Raw genomic sequence first — 21,618 nt, 5'->3', positions numbered from 1 at the left:
TCAGAATTGATCGTTTTGAGGAAGTATCGGAAAGTTTAATTGACATTTTTTTTTAAATATTCATTTTTTATACTTCAGAGATTTTAGATAGCTAGATAGCTACATATAAGCGATTTATTATGACAAAGCGGCTAGAAATTATATTGATGACTGGTAGGAGTTCAACTTATTTAAGTGGAAAACGATTCTTCTGACTTTCCCGTTCAAGTCAATATTATCGAGGCCATTGTTCCAAAAATTAATGGATATTCGGATAGGCACGCATACATTCTTCAAAAATTATTAATACTCACTTTACCTTACGAATACACGAGTAAGGGATTATTAAAGGACACTTTTTTGGTTCTCAATGCTTTAAATCACCCATCAAGACTCCCCATCATCTTGCATCCATCCCCTTGAAATTAAATCTCTTAACAAAATTAATTTTAGCAATTCAATAATTTATTTAGTATTTCTCATAAATTGTCTATATATATTTATATATATTTTTTATTCATACGCAATTAATTAATATATTGTTTAATTGGAAATCAGTCTTTTTTATGTAAATAAGAGTTAAATGCATTTTGTTTTTGTGCTTGTTTTGTTTGATTTGATTGATTGGGTTGGTAACTCGATTGGTTGACAGGTGACGAAAGTAAAAACATAAATGATAATTGAACTACAATTTGTGTTTGTTGTTGTGGTTTAGTATTAGTACTTAGTTGCATTGTTGCTTGTCTTGTTTGGGGCTAGAGCTAGAAACTAAAAATAGTGTTTAAATTAATTGGCTTAGATAACATAAATGTACACGATCCATAGTTAACCTAAAACTGGCGGCCAAAGTCCCACTGCACTCGCTTGTTGCCCTCTGTCCAAGCACTTAAGAAGCGGCGCATAAAATTTCATATCATAGACAACAATTTGATTTAATAATTTGCACTAAACAATAGTATTCTCCCATTAGTTTACACGTACACACACACCTCCGTTCTGATAGTGATATGTGTGGGTGTGCTGCAACATGTTGCTAGTTAATTAGCATAGCGAAGCGGCGATTCGATTGTTGCTAAGGCAAAAGGCGCGATTTTTTATTTTCGATTTGCATAAGCGAAAGAGGCTACATATACATAGTACATAGATGCTGGGGTCAGTGGATCTTACAGTGGGCCGAACCTTCGATGAGTTCAAGTTTGGTTCTAAAGGTCTTCCCAAGAGAACTTGCAAAGGTGAGTTTGGAGTGGGCTAAGTAAGGTTGGTAGTATTGCTGCACATTAAGGAACCTATAGATCAGGAACCCTTACAGAACTTCCAGACTAATCATAACTCCTAGCTTTTGTCAGCAACTCACTTTAGGTATGTTTTGTATTTTCCAGATCACCTTTCGATTTTTATAACCCCATCCAGACTCACCTAAACAACCTCCCTACTCGTGGCCCTAATATCGTTTTTGAATATATCTTGTTTTTAGTGGATGAATGCCTGGCTTAAATTACAATTGGCGCTACATTAATAGACTGAAACATAAGCAACATTCAAGTAGTTCATAGTGTGGTTCCCCCGACTCAGCCTAGACGTCCTGCTGCTCCTTGAAGTGGTGGTAGTGGTGGTGGATGTGCTCGTGCACATAGCGGTGGATCATGGAGCTGGAGGCACTGGTGTCCAGCTCCGCCTCCACCTGCTGGCCGGGCTCCTCGGCCTCCGGCGCCTGCTTGCCCCCTCCGGTGACCGCCTCGGCCACCGCCTCGCCCACGTCGTCGTTGAGGTCGATGAGCGTGTCGGTGCTGACCACCTTGCTGGGCGTGCTCGTGAGCTGCGGACTGGGGGGCAGGTCCTCCTCCTCGCTGGCCAGCAGGTGGGCGCACTCCACGGCATCGCCGTAGATCTTCGAGCCCGCCGAGCTGGAGTTCGAGGTGGGTGGTCGTGGCTCCGGCCGAGCCGCGTCCTTGTGCTGATCCCGCAACATCTGATGCTGCTGCTGCTTGTGCCGCTGGCGCCGCTGCTCCCGATCCTTCTGCTGCAGCTGCTCACTCAGCTTGGCGTAGATGAGGTTGCCGTAGTTCTTGTAGTCCTTGCTGCTCCGCTGCTGCTGCGGCTGCGGCTGCTGCTGCTCCAGGCGCTGGTATCCCTGCAGCAGGTTCTTCTGGCTCTTCTTGGGGATCGGCTGCACGGTGGCCACGTTGCTGGGCGTGGCCGGGGGCGAGTGGGCGGCTGCCCCGCCCCCGCAGATGGTGGCGTGCAGGAAGGAGTCGTAGCCACACAGGTTCAGCTTGTTGTGGGCCGTATTGTGCGTCTGCTGGGCGGCCAGGACGGCCGGATTAATGGCCAGCTGCTGGTGGTAGATGGGTATGTGTGGTTGGGGATGCTCGTGGTGGTTGTGGTTGCTGGCATTGGGATTGGGATTGGCATTGGGATGGGAACTGGGGCTGGGCTGGTGCTGCTGCTGCTGCTGCTGCTGACCGTTGACCTCGGTGGCCACTGGAATGCTGGTGGTGGTGGTGTCCGCCGTAGGTGGACTGCAGCTGAGCGGCGATTGCTGGGCGACCGGACTGTGGTTGGCAATTAACGTGGGTATTTTCGAGCCCGTATTGCAGCGTTGGCGTTGCTGTTGTTGTGGTTGTTGTTGTTGTGCTGCCGGTTGCCGTATGGGACTCACATTGGCTTGGGGTTTTCTGCAAAAGGAGGAAAGGAAAAGGAGATGGCCTCAATTAGTGTTCAATTTATGGGTCTTTGGTTACTGGAAATTCTGTTAGGTACTTTCAGGAGGTTGGGGGACGCCATGAGGTAGAAAATCAAAAGGCAAACAAATCAATTTTGGTTTTAAGGATGGAAAATGAAATTAATGAAAACGAAAAAATGATGTATAACTATCCAGGAAAGGTTTATTTACATTTCCTTGAAGTTTAGTTGATTAATCTCCCGTTGTACTTGCAAAATGAAGATTTTAATTATTACATTTTAATATTCAACTAACTCCTTTCAAGTAAACAAGGGCTTAAAAGATATGAACATTTTTATTTTGTACAGATCTCAAAATGTATAAAAGCATCAGTATATTTTAAAAACCACTCTCTAGTTTATAGAATGAAAATGATTAATTTTCTTTTAATATGAGTATGTTTAGAAAAGAGATAAATAAAAACATAGAATTTTTTCTTTTAGTTTTAAAATATTTTCAACAAAATGGGGTACATTTTGAAAGTTATAAGATTTTCCTCATACAATTGACTTGGGAAAATGTCAAAATCCTGATATGAGCATTCCTGCTTTCTAGACTCCTTTCGGCACACTCCGCTGCTAATCTGTGTGGACTTGGGGTGGATCATCGCGAGTTGGCTTACCCATTCAGCTGAAAACACAGGCGGTTCTTCTCCATGCTCTCCCTGATGATGCTGATTAAATCGTTGCGATTCAGCGCCGACTTCCAGCACTCGGCCGACTTCCGCTGCTGCTGGCTTGGCTGGTGGGCGAGGGACTGGGGGCGTGGCTGGCGCAGCTGCACCCCGTCGAGCATCATGTCGCCGCCACCCCCCAGCGGTGGTGACCCCGACGCGCTCTTATGATTCAGTGGTTGGGGGGGCGGGGGCGTGGCGTTTGGCTGACCCACCGCCGGCTGCTGTGGCTGCAGGTGGCGGTTCTGCCAGGCGGAGTCGTTGCCCACCGACAGGCTGCGTTGTCGCGTTTCGAGGCAGTGATCCTGGTACTGGTGGTGGTGTTTGATTGATGACGATGGGTAACCAAGGAAAATGGAAATAAAATTAAATTATAATAAAGAAAAGCGCAAAGTATGTTAAACCCATATGGTAAGCAACAAAAGTGTAACAAAAACAAAAGGCGTCGTTTTTTTGGGGAGGGGGTTCACTTTCGAACTGCTGCCAGTAATAATACCTTTTTAAAGCCAATGCTTGTAAAACCAATGCTCAGTCCAAATTTGGATACTGAATGTTTTGTTCTGTATCCTTAACTTATTACAAGGATATTTTAACATGGTTTTAAGTATTGTTTTAAGTACTGTTTATTGTAATTTGATTCAGTTTATATACACAGAGAGAAATAGTCAAGTACTTTGTTCTTGAATTGAGAACATTCGTTCTTAAAAACCGCTTAAGTACATTTTGGATTCAATGTTCTCAATATCAGAACAAAATAGTGAGAAGCAACTTAGAAACTTTTTGATAAGTATACACTACTGACTGGACTAATAGGATAGTTATTGATACAAACAATGTAAATACCGTCAGGTTAACTTGATTCAAGCACATTGAAAATATTTCCAACTTAAAATATGTTGTTATATTCTTAAGAACATTTTTAACTCGCATGAGAACGTCAGGAGTCTCTCTGTGTAGACTAAAACTAATAATACAAATTTGTATTTAAAAATATTTATCAAACATATTCTATTCTATTCCATTATATTCTTTATATTCCTACATACAATAAAATTATGCATGCAATAACGCCCAGTGAAATTACGTCCATGTTTAGTTTAATAACATTATTTAGTAATTAATTTTTGTTTATCACTCCTGGGCGTTATAGCATGCATACAAAATGAAGTACACAATATTGTATTACAACGTATCCAAAAATTTGTCTAAACTAAATCCATTATGGTTAAAAAATTCCATGCATAGCTTTACTTGTGTTAGGCTGGCAGCAGTTTTAGTTTCGAATAATATTTGATATTGGATTTGTTTTTGCCATGATTTCGCTTGTTACCTTGTGCCTACCTTTTGTTTGCGCGCCCTCCGCAACATCTTGACCCGCTGGGTGGCCTGCTTCATGTAGATGTCCTGCTGGCGCAGCTGGTGGTTCTGGTGGTGCTGGTGGAGCTGGCGGTGCGAGGGGCAGTCCGCCTGGTCGCCCTCCGGCTTGCAGCACTTGAGATTCAGCATGTTCTCGTAGGTATTGTGGCCATTGTCCGGCGTGTTCTGCTCCGCGCAGCACTGCTCCGCCCGGGAACTGTTCTTCTGGCTGTGATTCAGATTCGGGTTCTGATTCTGGTTCTGGTTCTGATGGTACCTGGTGGCCTGCGCCTGGTGGTGATGGCCCTTTCCCGACTTCGCCCCACTTCCGGTGGCCTGGTCGGCGGTGGCCAGGTCCTTCTCCTTCTCGCTGTTGCTGTCGTCGTCCTCGTCATCGGACTTAATCAGTTTGCGCGGTCGATAGCGATGCTGGCGGCGGTTGCCGGCGGAAGTCGTTAGGGCCGTCGTCCCGCCGGATCCCACTCCGCCAGCCAGGCCCGTGGGCAGTTTCTTCAGCTTGCTGGCATGGCTGCTGCCGAACCCCGCCGCAACAGGCACCGGTACCGGCAGTGGCACCACCGGCTGCGACTTCGATTTGCCCTCGGGACTGACGGTGAGCCGCACGTTGATTGTCTTGCTGCCGCAGTGGGGCACCACCACCGACTTGCCGATGGACTCGTATATGGTGTACACAATGCCCACGATGTCGTCCTTTGTTATCTTGCCGTGGTGCCCGTCCAGGTCGTAGAACGTGAACGAGAACTGCAGCGGCTGCGAGGACTTTCCCCCTTCCACGGACACGTCGCAGGTGAATTCCTGTTTTTGAAAAGGAGTAAAGGCGGGATGAGTGATTGTCTCAGACCGAAATTCATTCAAATCAAGTGATCAAATTTTAATTGAATTTTCCCAAGGGCGTACAAGAGTTGTTCTAACACGGCCTTAATTAAAGACCTTCGTTTAAATAGTTGAAACGTATTTTTCGCACTACCAGAACACTTTAAATTGATTTAAGTAAATATCACAATTATTCAATTTATTTTGAAAAAATTTCAGCTGCTTTAAGTTTGATTTAAATAAAGTGAAAGGCCATTAAATGTATAAGTTCTTTAGAATATCAAAAGAGAAGTGTTGTTTATCTAAGCTAAACACTCAAATTTACTGTTTAATTACCTAAGCAAATGTGAGAGCCATTAATATAAATGGTTGCTCTGTTTGGTAGTTTCAAAAACTGTGTTATAAATTATTATAATTAATTTAATATTCTCTCTAACACCTCAGACAAATAAATACCATTCCGCAGGGAATTCTGCACAAACTCAAAGCCTCAAATTCCTCTGCCCTGAAATGTGTTAAAAACTTTTTGCCCCAAATTTTTAACATCCACATAAGCCTGACGCAGTGGCAAACTAACTAGAAATAAACAAAAAACGCTGCTAATAAACTTTCAAGCATAAAAATTGTACAGCAAATTTCCTGCCCGACCCGAAAGTATGCAACACTTTTGCAGATGCAACATGTTGGCTGATGCTAGAGTGCAAAAAGGAAAAACCAACTGAGGCCACAGCCAGCTGCCACTGAAACAACAATTGGGGGCTGCACCAGACCACTAAAACCAGTCGAAAATTGTGGCCATAATTTGACTAAATATTTAATTTGCCCCTGCAGAAGCAGCCACGTCAACGTCCCAGGGGGCAGGGATTCCGAGTCCGAGAACCTGGGGGGAGCAGCCATTACCACTGATAAAGTGGCAGAGCCCAGCACCCAAGTTTCCACTCCGCTGCCCCCCAGTCGCATACAAATAAATATAATTTCCTTTGCCGCCGCTTGGCTTGTAGATTTTTAATTGCCCCTGAGTGCTTTTCGTGTTTGTTGTTTTGCTTCTAATGGGTTTTATTGAATTTTAATGTTTTGATATTTTTTGGCGAAACTGGCACAAGTGGCAACAGCGTCCGAAACGGAGAATGCCCGTCCGCAGTGGGTGGTAATGGAAAATTGCCGGCGCCCTTGTGTTAATGAAATATTTCCCCCCTTTCTCGACTTTGTTTTCGTGGGTGGATGTTGGAACAACAAATGGAGCCGAAGCTGAATCTGAGGCCATTGAAATTTTAATTAAAAGCACATTGAAATGTTGAGTTTATGGGCGATGTGCGATGTGCGATGTGCCCTGTGGGTCATGAATTACGGCCAGAAATCGTGGCCAGGGGGTGGTAATGGCGGCCGGCGAGCTGATTAAACTTGACCAAACACCTGGCTGGGGGTCAGAAAAAGCCCGCAAATGGAAAACCAAACATCATTTAATTTATCACCTTGTATTTATAAGCAAGGCGATTGTTTGGCTAATTGAAAAGCACGCGGCAAGCAGACTATGAATGCTCTGGTGGGAATCAAATGGGAAGGATTACAAAATTAAAATCTGAATAGTACTATTTAATTGAAGTATGGCTCATTCAGGTAAATATTGCCAGTCTAATTTTGAAGCATGATTTTAATTTAACCATAATATCTATTATTTCTGTGCTTTAATTAACTCGAAATATCTTCTAAGTGTAATTTATTCGATACAACCCCTTGAAAGTGCTCATCAATTAATGGCTCCATAAATATTTGCGTTATGAAACGATGAAACAAGACAAATCCAGTCCATAAATTCGTTAATTAATGAATGGAAATGGAAATTGAAATCAGAATGGACTATTAAGCCCGGTGTTTATGGGCTTGGAAGATGGGATTCGATTGTGTCCGGCAGTGGGATGTGGGATAATTCACAAAGTACCTGTTCGCAGGGAGTGCTGGTAATTTGGGTAAACAGAAAAAACAAACGCGTAAGAATTTAAATAGATTTTGAATAATGTTATCTTGATATTAAGGACTGGTATTTAATAGATTTCATCTCTTTGAAAATTATCGAAAGTTGAAAAAGAGAGAAAAGATAGGGGAAGTGCTAAAACTTACTCTGGGTAAAAGCAAGATAGCAATATTTGACACTATCAGAAAAAGAAAACTAGAGCTTAAATTTACTCTGGGTAAGGGCGAGATAGCAACATTTGAAACTCTCCAAATCGCGTAAGGATTCAAATAGATGTTGAATAATGTTAATTCGATATTAGGGATTGGTATTCCTTAGATTTCATGACTTTAACAATTCTTGAAATTTATAAAAAGAAGAGAAAAAAGAGTGGTAGTGCCTTAAATTATTCTGGTAAGAGCGAGATATATCTATTTGAAACTCACCGAAATAGAAAAATTGAGCTTAATATTTCTCTGGGTAAGAGTGAGATAGCATTATTTGAAACTCTCCAAATCGTGTAAGGATTGAAGTAGATTTGAATAATGTTAATTTGATATTAGGGAATGTTATTACATTTAAAAATGATCGAAAGTAGATAAATAGAGAAAAGAGAGTGGTAGTGCATAAACTTACTATGGTTAATAGTGAGATAGTAATATTTGAAACTACCAGAAATAAAATAGAGCTAAAATTTATTCTGGGTTAGAGCGAGATAACAATATTTGGAACTCTCCAAATCGCTTAAGGATTCAAATAGATATTGAGTAATGTTAAATTGATATTGAAAAAGGGTAATGTCTTTAAAAATTCTCGAAAGTTGAATAAGAGAGAAAAGATAGTGGTAGAGCTAGAAATTACTCTGGGTGAGAGCTAGATAGCCATATTTGAAACTCTCCGAAATAGAAAATGAGGGAAAAAAACCAAATGGCGACTAAACTTAATTTGGGTAATATATCAAGAGATAGCTATCGAATTTCCTCAAAATGATCATCATATCCTATGATTTATTTTCTCCCTGCAATGGTAACGGCAGTTCGACTCACCTCCAGCCGGATGCGCTCCTCCTTGTGGTGGTGCAGGTGGCGCGAGTGGGCGTGGCCGGCGTGCTGCTGCTGCACGGAGGCGGCGGCGTCCACCACGTCCTCATCCTGCGGCAGGTGCTGCTGCGCGTTTAAGTATTTGCCGTGCTTGCCGTTGGAGGCGCTGCTGATGCGCAGGTGCTTGCTGTGGCTGCCGCCGCTGCTCACATCCTGCGGATGTCCCGGCTGCGACGGGTGGCTCCTGCCCGAGGAGTGGTGGTGGTGGTGCGGGTTCGACTGGCTCTGGTGGTGCTGGTGCGACTGCTTGGTCGCCCCACTGGAGGCATTGCCCGGCGGCGTGGTGATTATGTTCACCACCGGCGATCGCAGTTGGATGTTGTTGTCACGTTCGCTGACCAGCAGCAGGTCGGGCGGGGCGCTGCAGGAGGAGGAGGCGCGCACCTGGTGGTACATCAGCTCCTCGGAGTCTGTGGTGCATTCCTGGACTGCAACGGGAAGAAGGGTGGGATGGTTTTAATTAAAATGCAAAGTGGCATGAAATTGGCGGCATAAAAAAGCCACCCGGCCATCTAATCCCCCTGGCCTTTGTCGGCTTTTCTCTGCACCGCGCAAAAGTGTCTACCATATTGTGTACATTAAAATAAGTAGCTCCAATTTGTCTCGCACTCAAATTACATGGGAAAAAATAATTATTTTTATAATTTGTTATTATTTATTCATAAAATAATATTTAAATCAAAATATCTATATTAAATTTTCACAAGAAATACGTATTAGATGAAATCTATATCGTATTACATATAAATAATACAATTTGTTTTTAAATCGTTGTTATTTTTATTAGATTTAGATATGGAAACATTTCTTGTTACAATTATAGTTTACTTAAAGATTTTAAACATTGATTTTAAAATAAGTAAGATATTTATTTTTAATACTCCATATTTTTTAAGAGAGCTTAATACAAACTGAATCAATCACTATGTTTTTTTCTCTGTGCGCCTTTCGCTGGCGTCTTGCAATTTATTTGCAATTTGCACAAAGCGCATTACAACAGCACAAAGTTTATGCCCCAACGCCAACACAAAGCGGTGGCGACCAGGCGGCCAATGCCGATCTCTTTGAATCCCCTCGAGAAACTTGAAAGGCGACTGCTCGCAGAGCATTCCTAATTAATGACGTCGACGTCGGCGGCGGCGGCACTCAAAGTATTCATTTCTTTTCGGCCTTTTTTGCTGGTCTGGGGTTTGTTTCTTTCGTTTTTAATTGAAATGGCTGCCGTATTATCTGGGCGTTTGTGGCCACCCGAGCGCCGAAAGCTGAGCCGGCAGATGAGCAGTCCACGGTCTGCGGTCGCTTTGGCCCATTCAGTGCCGCATTACTCATACGACGCGTGGACCGCACCAAAGCCAGGCGAATCCGACTGCAGCGACTGCGACTGTTTGATGTTCGGTTGTAGTGCGAAAGCGGAAAGTGCAATTTAAATATTTGAGGTACTTGAATTATTTGCAGAGGGTTGACAAGAGTGATTTTAATTAACTGGTATAAATTTGCTGATATTCTTTCATTTCCCTGTTGATTTATTGGGTGTATAAGTCCGTTTGATATTGATACACAAACCAGGCATCATAAATAATATCGTATTTATATTTATTGGCTAATAATGGACTGCATTAAATCAATGAATTAATACAATTGCAACGAATTATATTAATTTCATGGTACTTAATTATGGCTCTTGCCTATAAAACTATGTCTCACAATACCATTCCTTACTTTCTTTTATTGCCATTACATCCTTTTAAACCCTTTGTCTTGGTAAATAGAATTTTGCCAACTTCACAAGGAGATTAATTTGGGAATGAAAACACCCTGCTGCTGCATAACCCCCACTTGACACATAAATCCCATTCCCACTAGCCCCATTCGCCGCCTTTCTCTGCAGTAATTCACTTCACTAACTCCACTCTTGGTTCTTCTGCCGCACTATCCATTCTTGGCGCCATTGTATCTGCTTCATTTTAATTAATTAGCGCGCTTAAAAAACAAAGGGGGTACGCGGGGCATTTCCACTTCTCGCCTGCTGACCCAAATTTGCGGTTTAGCCCGCTTTCTACGCGCGTTTTTCCATTTTCATTTCTCATTTTTCATTTCGCTCTTCATTTTTCATTTGTGCGAGCCGCGTCCTTGCCAAGGACCCCGCCCATTTGAGCCGGGCCCAGGACATGGCTTTTAATTGCATGAACATTATGCAAGCAAAGCAGTCCCAAGTCTCCATTTTGTGTACTTTGTTGGTTGCTTTCCTTTGCCGCTGTTATTGTTGTTATCCCCAGCTGGAGAGGGGATGGCGAAAAGAGTTGCCGAGGTGGCGACAATTGAAGACAATTAGCCAAAGTGCCTGGGAAATGAGCCAGTCGTCGAGTCCTGCCAAGTACTGGAATTGTTTACACTGCAGTGTAGGTGGAAAAAATCTGGAGGGGGTACGGGAGTAGGGAGTTGACCCAGTTACCACTCGACAATCGGAAATTGTAGGCCGTCTGCCAGGGATTCTAGCCAATTGTTTGAAAAACACCAATCTAATATGAAAATATATTAAAAAGGAACAACCTGTACTCTTTAATTGTATAATTTAAGATGGTAATATTTCTTAAAAATAATTATCCAACTAATACCAATCCAAAATAAAGATCACTGATGTCTACATTTTCCCTTGGCGCCATCTGAATTTGAAATCAGTTCCCAAAAGTTGTCAAATGCCACCTGCTTTCTAAGCGGCCAATATATGTTTTCCAAATTCATGTTTTATTACGGACAATTTATAACGTTTTCATCCAATTTATGCGCATTTTTGATTTGCACTACAAAGCCCAGCCACAAGCACACTAATTAATTATGCAAATCTCGGCTGGACAGCTTGTATCTACAGCATCGGTGACTTGATAACACGAAAATTACACAGCATAAGAAATGCAGATAGGCACATGGACAGGTATATGTTAATGATCACCCTCTGATCTGGGCCTAAATCGATCCCACGACTGAGTTCCACTGAAGCGACGTCAATTTGGCTTTAAGACCAATGAAACTCGGCACGCATTACTCATCCGCCACGTGGGCTGCATGCAATTCGGTTGTTTTTCTTTTGATAGATAAGCCGCAGGCCGTGACGTTCCATTTATCATAGAAAATTCATGAGGCTGGGCCCTCCATTTCGACACTGTGATCTCACCTCCCAGGTAAGTCGGAGCCCTTGGGCCTGGCCCCAGACTCTCGAAAGTATCTATCTATTGCGGTCGTCTGAGGAATTGAAGTGGTCCGTGCGGCCGGAGCTAATCATTTTCATTCCGTCTGCCCTACGCACGCATTACGCAAATGCACAAATTCAATTCATTGTGCCCGCAGGCTTAAGGCTAGGTTCGGAGCCTCGGGGTGGGGTTTCTTGGGTTCCCCAGGTTTTCAGGGCGGGGCCCTTAGCATCTCAAAGTCAGCTGAAGTTGACGGGCAGAGCTTTCACTGGTTCATAATGGAGGTATTGGTTTTGTTTACCTTTCAGATTTAAGCTTTCGTTGAAAATGTTACTGTTCAAATTATTTGTAGACTCAATTTACAGAAATTGTTAACAATCTTAAAGTTATGGAGCAAAATAACACATAAAGGTATAAGATAGCATAAAGTAAAATTTGAAATAATAAGTGGGTATAAAAAACATATTTTAGAAATCTATTCAAATTAATATTTAATACAGATTTTATTGAAATTTAACGATATTTATCCTATAACTCTTAAAATAATTTTTCAAATTTCAGAAATATTTTTTTATGAGTGCAGGATTTTTGCAGATCCCTAGAGTCTATGATATTTCTTGTCTAATACTTGAAAGCTTTAAGGATTATCCTCAATATTTCATTGTTCTCCCCCTGCGATTCTCGGAAATACTTCAAATAACATTTTCTCATAATACATCATTCGCCAATTCCCTTTTGTAGGTCATCGGCGAGTCACGTAAGCCTTTGGCCCCCGGCCATTCGCCATTCAATTTGCGCCTATATCTGCTTGGAGTGGCTTAGGCCAAAGTTAATTTGCAGGCGGCGTGTTTCATATCAGACGCCAAAATGCTTTCTTGATGACTCAACAGCAACAACAAGTTGATTCCCATTGTGTCGGCCACTTGAGAGCAAAACATGTTCTTTTGGTTTATCTTGGCGCCACGATCGTCGGCAAAGGCCGCGGTATTTGCTTAAAAAAAGACGTTGAAAACTGAAAGAAACACAAAGGCGATAATTAAACGCAAAACAAAGCGGCCGAGAACAGAAAAATCGGAAAGCCAGAGATCCCAGGCCCATCAAGCTGCCGACCTTTAATTAGAAAAGGTGTACAAGCCAAGTAACGAAAAATAAACACACAATCTCCGAGATAATTCAACTAAGATATGCCACATTTGAGTGTAGGAAATGGGAGACTGAACCGATTGTTAGTTAGGAACTAAACAGAATAGAGTATTCTTATACTTTAAATATTTAAACTGATCTGTAAGGTGGTTTTCATTAATTTCTCTGTGAAAAACCGCTTTATAAACTTCAAGAGCCGCTTGGCAGCACTGTTTATTAGACGGACGATGTGCCAACATGGCCAGGCCGAAAGTATACGTTAAGTAAAAGATATAAACCAACGATAAAACTTCATAATTGCGTCTGTGTGGCCGAGCAGAAAACTGAGGGAAAAGGCAGCCGAATAAACTGAAAAACAAAACTGGCTGCTCCGAGTAGTTGGGGCCAGATATCTTGTATCTGGCATGTAAGTGTTAATGAAGTTAAGTGTTTTTGACGCGGACGACCGGCAATAACCAAAGCAACAAACAATTAATGAGAAGTCGCATACCATCAAGTCAGGCTAGTGGTGAGAAAACAAAAAATGTTCAGCCCTCTACGATAAAGATCAACAAATGCCAAAAAAATACGAGAGATACCCAGAAACCAGGGAAAAATGCGGGCATCCCAAGATAGAAAAAACATCCAGTGAAGCTGTCTAGAAAAATGTTTGCATTAAGCTAACACGTGCCCAAAAGTGGCTAACTTGAATTGTATTTAATTAGCGGAAGTAGTACAAAAGGTTTTATCACATTTATAATTTTATAATTTCTAAGCTTTGTAGTTATAAGCAATTTAAGAAAATATCAAAAAAGCTATTACCAAAATGGCATAAAATGCTTTCATTAATGTAAGCCTAATTTCATGAGCTTCCATAGTTTCAATGTTTAATATAATAAGATATTTACAAACATATTAGAATAATTATATTATCATTTGTTTTAGATATGTACAATCATTTTTAAATTGTTCTTTGAATACTTAAGACAGATTAATTGAAATACAAATACCCATTTTATTTTGGTTTATGTGCCCGGCTCTTAATCATCCGCCTGATCAAAATTCGATCACTAGATCAGACCAACTCAAGTGCTTTCCCATTTGTGTTTTATACGCGACGTCTATTTTTTTATAATATTTTTTTGACACTCCACAATTTACAACCACAATTTGGCATGGCACTTATCGAGTCGGGGCAATAGGACCGGCAAAAATCAAACGGGTCCTAAAAATTATTCCCTATCAGCGAAAGAAATCTGCCTCAATTTTTGTTACCTACTTTTATGTTGCTTTTGTGTTGCGCTGCGTTGCTTGGTTATTTTTTATTTTACCGGCACCATTCACGGGGCGAAATCTTATCGGGGGGAATGCTTGCTAAATACCAGTAGCAATTATTTCGAGGGGACGCAAGGAGTGGGTCTGGGGTCTGGGGGAAGAGGGGGTGGCTGGGGAACCGGGTCTGGTAACGTTTAATTAAACGCCGATAATCGGTGCGCCTACCCAAACAGTTACACGATGGGGACGGGGACGGAGACGGACTCCCCGGACTTATCGGCGTCTGAAGTTCACGGCGAAATAGTGACGGGCCGGGAAACCCAAACCTTTCGAGCTGCCCCGAGTGAAGGGCTATTTGCGGATGGATAATGCAGTTTTTGTTTCGCCGCCCGGTCGGCGTTTTTATAACTTTTCTTTAATGTCACAAATCAAGTTAGGCAAATGCCGACATCGGCGACGTCAGAAGACATCGGCCAGATCGAGCGTGCCTTTGTCCGATACACATGGTCGTACGAAAGGCCCTAGCTCGGCGGCCCTCTGAGCCCCTCTTGGCCCTCCTGGCCCCTTATGGACCCCCTCTTAACCCCTGTTCCCACCCCCTTCGGCTTTTAGCTGAGCCCCAGCTCAGCGCGTGTCGGCTTGTTGGAGGCCTTCATCTGCGCCGCTCGCAACGTGTTCGGAAAACGGGTTTGCCGGGCATTTGTATCTGCTGGATTTTGTATCTCTATAAGCCAGAGATGGGCATACCAAATTACATATGAAGTTGGCAAATGTTTCAACTTGAATACTCTTTTGAAGGGGATCGATATATTTTTGGGAACCTATTTTCTAATAGGGCGCTGGGTCTTGTTAACTTAAAGATTATAAAAAACTGATTTTTAAAAATATCCATAAGTCTAATCCTATTTTAAGAGTGACGTTAAGCATAGATGTCTTGTTTTTATATAATTAGTAACAGTAGTAGAGTTGTTAACTTTACCATTTAGTAGATTGTCTTGAACTTAACATTAGACTCAATAGATGTATCTCTCCAGAAAAATTGTTAATGAGGTAAGATAGGCACTAAAACAAATGATTTTTTTAAAATAATAGTTAATTTAACCTTCTAAAGACCTACGTTTTTACTCCTTACTTAAATTTCGTTTTAGTTTTAGTTTAGTACCAATAAACCCAAGCCTAGGGCATGAACCAATCGTTATATCTTGGCCATATTTATAATTTATGAACGTGTGTGCTAACTTGGCTTTATCTCCCCTCTCTCTCCCTCTCCCGATGTATGTCTGTCTCCCTCGTTGTCTCCTGCTGCGGTTTACTTAAGTTTTTCGCCCAAGTTTGCTGCGGCTACACACAAACGGAAATTAATTACAAACAGCGGGCTTAAACTCGCCGCAGCAACAACAAAAGCGGGGAGGAAAATAAAAACAATAATGAATGAGCGGCATAATAAACGAAGGCTGTTGTTTTTGCTGCCCATGGGCAGATGCTGAACTGTTGTTGCTTTTGGCCATTAACTCAAAGGCGTTAATTTCCGACATAAGCAAATTACTCGCTGCCTTCGAACCACTGTGTCTACTTTTTTGCTGGCGCCAATTTTCTGGAATTTTATCAACATTTTTCGAATGTCGCCGGCAAAAAGTTTCCCATTCCCATGGCAGTTAGTTATGCGTATTCATTCTAGAAGTCGCTTATTCCGCGACTCTGTTTGTCAATCAAATGTCAATCAAACAATGCTCCAGTTTTCACGCTGTCACCCTGTCTCAGCCGTTGTTGTTGCCCCGTAATTTGATTGCTAAAGCGTAGAAGCTGCAGCGAATTGTGTAAATATGCATGTACTTTGTATCGGAACAAGGCTGGCGACACTCGGTGCTCGTAGCGCTCGGAACTTTTAGACAGATGATAAGATTGGGTGAGTGTCGTATTCGGAAGGCCTCCCGCAAGATGCTGCGAGGGTGGGATCGAAAGTATTAGGGCAACCATGAAAGAATTCAGCAATTGTCTATTCGAAAGGCAATCCATTTAAATACATCAGCATAAGTTAAAAAGAGATAACCACCGATTAAATGAAAGTATAAACGATATGTTGCGGTTCCAATAATATAAAACATGATAATATAAATAACATATGTTGGAGTAAGTGTGACTCATCCCTTCTAATATATTTTAACTTATATTCAAATCGAATCATGTAATACAATACGTTTTGAATTGTATATTTTGAATTCAGTATGCATTATACCAAGCATTTGGTAAAATGGAACTACATATTTTTATAGATATATTTTTGATAAATAAGGATAATATATCAGGAACATTAAATCGTTTTAGTTCTAATCTCGTAAGAAATTCTTATATTTTAAGAGTTATTCAAAAATGCTCTTCGTTAAATAGAATGCGTCAAATGCCCCTGCTAGATTTACCAATAATAAACTTCGCTCAGCGAGTTCCGCAGTGTCGGATGTCGAAATTCCTCTAGTCCAACTTGAACATTCTTCAAACTCAAGACTTCAACGTTTTTGCCCCAAACTCAAGACCCAAAGCTGTCGCTCACGGTTTCCGTAGCCCCCACTTCTGCCCAAACTGGCACCGAAAAACCCTCGAATATCACATATCGCATATGCCTAGGCATTTACGTAAATTATTGTGCCGCTTTTTGTTTTGTTTTTAGTGTCGTACTGGGCTGTTTTTGGTGTTGACTTTTTGTAGCTGTTGACTCTTGGCCCTTTTTATGGTCATGTAAAAATTGCGCGACACACGACAGCCAGACGGAGATGGACAGACAGCCAGCTGAGTGAGACCGAGACAACATCTCAAGTTTTATGCGCTTTATTATTACAGGGCGGCTTCTTTTACGACCACCTGCAATGCCAAATGCGAGATAAGAGATAAAATTTGTATAAATAATTTACCAAGAAATTTACGCACAATGCGCCTCGCTGGAGAGACAATAAAATTGTACAAATTACGAACTTGAGGCGTGTTTCGGCCGAAACTCTCGTTTTCTGCCACTGACATATGCACTCGAACAGAAACCCGACAAAATACTTGAAAAGTGATTATTATATACTCTCCCATTGTGCTCCCTTCGCCATGATTCACACTCGAACTCGCACGAGAAGGCACTTCAAAAGCCTTCGTAGTGTTATAATAATAAAATATATACACAGAACTGAATTATTATGCTTCTTTCAACTTTTGCGCCTAATTCACACTTTGTCCTCCTCTCCGACATCGTTCTGGTTGTGTGAAAATTTTATGTATTGCCTTTAGCAGCATCATCAAAAAACACAACGCATGGGGGAAAATGGGGAAGATTTCCCCCATCTTCCAGAAGAAGACATCAATATGAAATTTTTGTCACGTTTTCTAATGTGCCAATGGGCTGGGGAGGGGTATCTGTGGGTTCTGGGGAGGCCACCATGCGTAGCCGCGGGCAGTGGCGTGGCTTAGAGGGGGGTTTGGAATATTTTTGGTGTTCCCCCAAGCAACACATGCGATCTGTAATTTCGGTGTGAAAATTGAAAATGGTTTTGACATTATTTGTCAGAGGAAGGAGGAATATATTTGTATGCCTAAGGTCCTTTGGGAAATTTAAATTTAAGTAATGGAATATCGTATAAAACGGAGATAAAATTAATACAAGGGCCAACCTCAAATGAGAAAAACTTCTCATTCATTTATATTTGTAGACTCAACAGTCAAAATAATAGCTATAAATATTAGTTAACCTTTTTAAAAGGCCATCTATTTAATTTTATAAATCAAACATTATAAACTAGTTTATTAGATTACACAAACAGAGTTTATGTCTTAAAATAATTACTTTTGATTCAGGAAATTAGAAAAACTTACGTAAATATTGCTCAATTTATAAGATAATATGGCCAATTAAAAGACAATTTATGTGTTAGTAGAGTAAATAATTACTTTAAATGGTCAGTTTAATAGACTCAAAATTGTTTATTTATAACGATTTATGATACATAAATGCTAAAATTATCTTTCTCCTCTCTATTGCTTGCTCATGCCACACTTCAGTTGCACTTCATCTGCCAAACATTATTCATCGCCACGTAGAATATTATTTTCTATCATATTTCAATAAGAACATCAATCATCATCCCCTCCGGTCGCCGCCCCTGGCGGGCTCTCTATCATTTGCAGCCATCAATGTTTTTATGTTATGTTATGCCATGTGCTATTACTTTAGCATTGGCGAACACCCTACATAACATACAGGGCAGCCCACCCCCTCTCCCTGCTGAAACCCCCTTTATATCTGGCACCTCCGACAAGCCATTAAACGGACCCACACACTGATAGACGGCAGATACAGCTCACAGATACGAAATTCAGATACATTCTCATCCCAATCTCACAGAGCCACGCATGACTATAAAGTATATTTTAGCATGTCAAGCGTTGCGCATCCGCTTTGATGTTTATTTGACAGTTTTTATAGCGGCTTTTATCTGCCAACTACTTGGCCAAGTCCCCACCCCCTGCCCCTCCCGCCACCCGCCTCCTTTTATCTCCCTTCAAGTTAGTTGGCTAAAAACAACAATTCGCCCGCTGCTTCTGTTTTGTTTTTACTTTTTTGCCAAGAGGAATGCTTTGAAGATTTATATTTTGTTTTTGTTTGCCTTCGTTGTTGTCTCGGCTTTGACTTTGAGAGCCCAGAATGCGTCACGCGCATAAATTGTTAATTCATTTTCGGCTTTTGGAGAGCAGCGGATGAAACAAAAACAGAAAAGACCCGCAGGAACAACAACTAACATCTCGATTGCCCACGCAGCCGGCCAACTCATTCAGTAATTTCTTGGCTGTATCTTCTGGCGGAAAAATGCATCTCAAGTGCATGCGGCCTAGATATTTCAACACACACGCTCTCTGCGTATCTCTCGGATTCTCTTTTTCGGTTTGTGTATACTTCTCGGTTCAATCACATCTGTTTTTCTGGTCTCCTCAAGATATGTAGTAATTTCGAATTATTCTAGAGAAGTAATGTGGTTTTATTTAGGACGACTACACTTTTTGAATGGAATAGTGTTATTGCTTAATACATATAACTTTAAGGTTAACCTTAAACAAGTGTGTACATTTTTCAGCTTTTACCTATAAATGAAGACATAAAATAAAGATTTTATTAGAACTATTTGAGCACCCCTTTGCATCTTTTATTGACTTCCAACTTAATTTGAAACCCTAGTGGAATTCCTAGACTCTTAAAAATAGTTCCCCCGCTTTTCGTTTGACTTTGGTGAAGTATTTCACATAATTTCATGCTGTTTATGGTGTTTTTATAGCTGCTGCGCCAAGAACGAAGTCGTCGCCTTGGCATGGGCGACAAATTCAGTGTTTCTGGCCCGCCCCCGCCTTTGATTCTGAGCTTCTGCCACTTTGGTGGGCCAACTGTGGGCGGCCCCTCCGCCACAATTTGTTTGCACAATTACCTCAAACACAAACAGACAGACACACAGCCAAAATGCGAGCAATTTTTGTGCAAACGGCGGCAAATTAAGTTTCTGCACATAAAGTCGAGAATGGATATTGGATTCGCCCGCAGCCCTTTCCCCTCTGAGGGAAAAAAGAACGGGACTGGCGACCATTTGGCTAAATATTTAATGAAAATATGCGCATTTCCCAGGCACACGACTTTGGCTTTGTCTTTCGATTGCAATTACATTACGCCGGCCAGGCGCACAATAACAGGAATTGCGTATACGCCACGGTGTGCCAAGGATATTTGCCAGTCCAACGTTTGTGGATTATTCATGCACTGGCCAGGACGATTTCATTATTTTAAAATCAACAAGGATTTGCATAAGCTGATTGCATCCAGTCGTTTTCCCAGCCCCATATATTATTAATACTCTTTAAGCAAACAAGAAACTTTTATTAAATCAAGTTTTTTTTGGGCTTTCTGTGAATGCGAAACTTTTGGTCATAAAATAGTTTTATTGCCCTGGCTCTCGGAATTGTCGCCATTCTTCGTAAGCCACTTGCCACTATAATTAACTATTTTTCGTCAGTGCCACAAACAATCTTGAGCCGGAGGGCTTAAGTGGGATCCTTGGGTCTGAGAATTTCAGACGTGTGCGACGTTCGCGAGAGTTAATGTGAAGTTTCGTTGAGTGTCCTGAACTATGTGACAAAGTTGAAAGGGAGCAGGGGTGGTGGTGGGAAGTATGAGAAAGGGGTTTCAGGATCAAGTAAACAAGCTTTGCACTCTAGCTTTTAATTGCGTCATAACCCATAATCATACAAAATATGATATATCCTAAAATCAAAATATGTATCCTATAACTCCCCTTAAAATATACAAAATAAATCTGAGGTATGACTTTCCTTGATGTCTGAGCACATAATATGATTAAGTTATTATATCCCTCGCGACTTTTGCCATTTTTCCCGCCAAGATGCTGACCTGCTTATAGGTTATCCCATCCCCATGGCCCACGCCCCTGGTTCCCCTATTTTTCCACCATGATTTGCCTCACTCTCGCCTCTTCGGACCCAGTTGACTTGACTCGACTTGGCCTGGTCTGTGTGGGCCTGAATTTTGCTGCCTTTTGCCTGTCGTTTGTTTACTTTTCATATGACAAAGTCAACCGACATCGTTGTCGGCAACTTCTTGGCAACTTTTTGTTTCTTCTGTAGCCTTTTTTTCGAGTTTCAAACAACAAATACTCCGCACGCAGCACGTTCTCCAGTCGAGTTTGTCGGTTGTCGCTGCACGTAGCATATTTAAAAAATAAAAAAGCGACGGAGGGAAGGAACAAAAAGCCTCCAGATTTACGTACTTGGAACTTGGCAGCCGCACATGCGAGACTGGGACTGAGATTGGTCTTTGGAAGGGGGGAATTCAGGGACAGGGGATCGGAGTCAGAATCATATGTGGGCTCTGACAAGGGGCTACCGTTTGGCCGCTGGAGGTTTTCTTTTTGTTAGCTTTTTTCCACTTCTTCTCTTTTTGCGGCTTGTCGGCAAAAAAGAACCAGTAGCCAAGAGGCAGCCCAAAACTTGCAGCCAGGCTCCGTGCCACGTTGCACTCGAGTGAATGCCAAAAAGTTGAGGTTTGTTACTCGTTATACCCTGGCACTTGAGGGGTCTATCAATTATGGAGTGGAAACAAGTTCCAAAGGAGCTGATGCTCTTGGTTGACAACTTACGGAAATTTGTAGCTTTAAGATTCCTTGGTATTTCTTATATGCATAGGTAAACAAAATTGTTATAAAATGTTTTTAAAAATATAAGTTAAGTTGTTTGAAGTATATTAATTTGTAGGTGAACATCTCTCTTATGATTATTGTATTATATCATTATATGCCTCATATTATATTCTCACACAACCCCTAGAGCATCTAGGCTTCGTCCACCAGCTTGGGCTTATTTAATTCTGTTATTCTTTTATGGAGCAC

At 41.6% G+C, this 21,618-nt stretch overlaps 1 protein-coding gene across 2 annotated transcripts in view; it reads right to left on the bottom strand.

The window, feature by feature from the left end:
* Nucleotides 1-478: 478 nt before the first annotated feature.
* LOC119554028 (protein naked cuticle) overlaps nucleotides 479-21,618 on the bottom strand; it is a 50,481-nt gene continuing 29,341 nt past the window's right edge. The window contains exons 2-5 of one of the 2 annotated variants that reach the window (XM_037864746.1): nucleotides 8,562-9,043; nucleotides 4,716-5,546; nucleotides 3,324-3,685; nucleotides 479-2,654 (exon numbers count right to left, since the gene is read on the bottom strand). In XM_037864746.1, coding sequence (XP_037720674.1) covers nucleotides 1,553-2,654; nucleotides 3,324-3,685; nucleotides 4,716-5,546; nucleotides 8,562-9,043 — 2,777 coding nt within the window. In that variant the 3' untranslated portion in view covers nucleotides 479-1,552. The remainder of the gene's footprint in view (nucleotides 2,655-3,323; nucleotides 3,686-4,715; nucleotides 5,547-8,561; nucleotides 9,044-21,618) is intronic. The other variant, XM_037864747.1, reaches the window with a different exon arrangement.

This window comes from Drosophila subpulchrella, chromosome 3L (genome assembly GCF_014743375.2).
Source record: "Drosophila subpulchrella strain 33 F10 #4 breed RU33 chromosome 3L, RU_Dsub_v1.1 Primary Assembly, whole genome shotgun sequence".
NCBI classification, from domain to species: domain Eukaryota; kingdom Metazoa; phylum Arthropoda; class Insecta; order Diptera; family Drosophilidae; genus Drosophila; species Drosophila subpulchrella.
The sequence above is the reverse complement of the archived record's forward strand: the minus strand, read 5'-3'. Positions and strand labels throughout refer to the sequence as shown.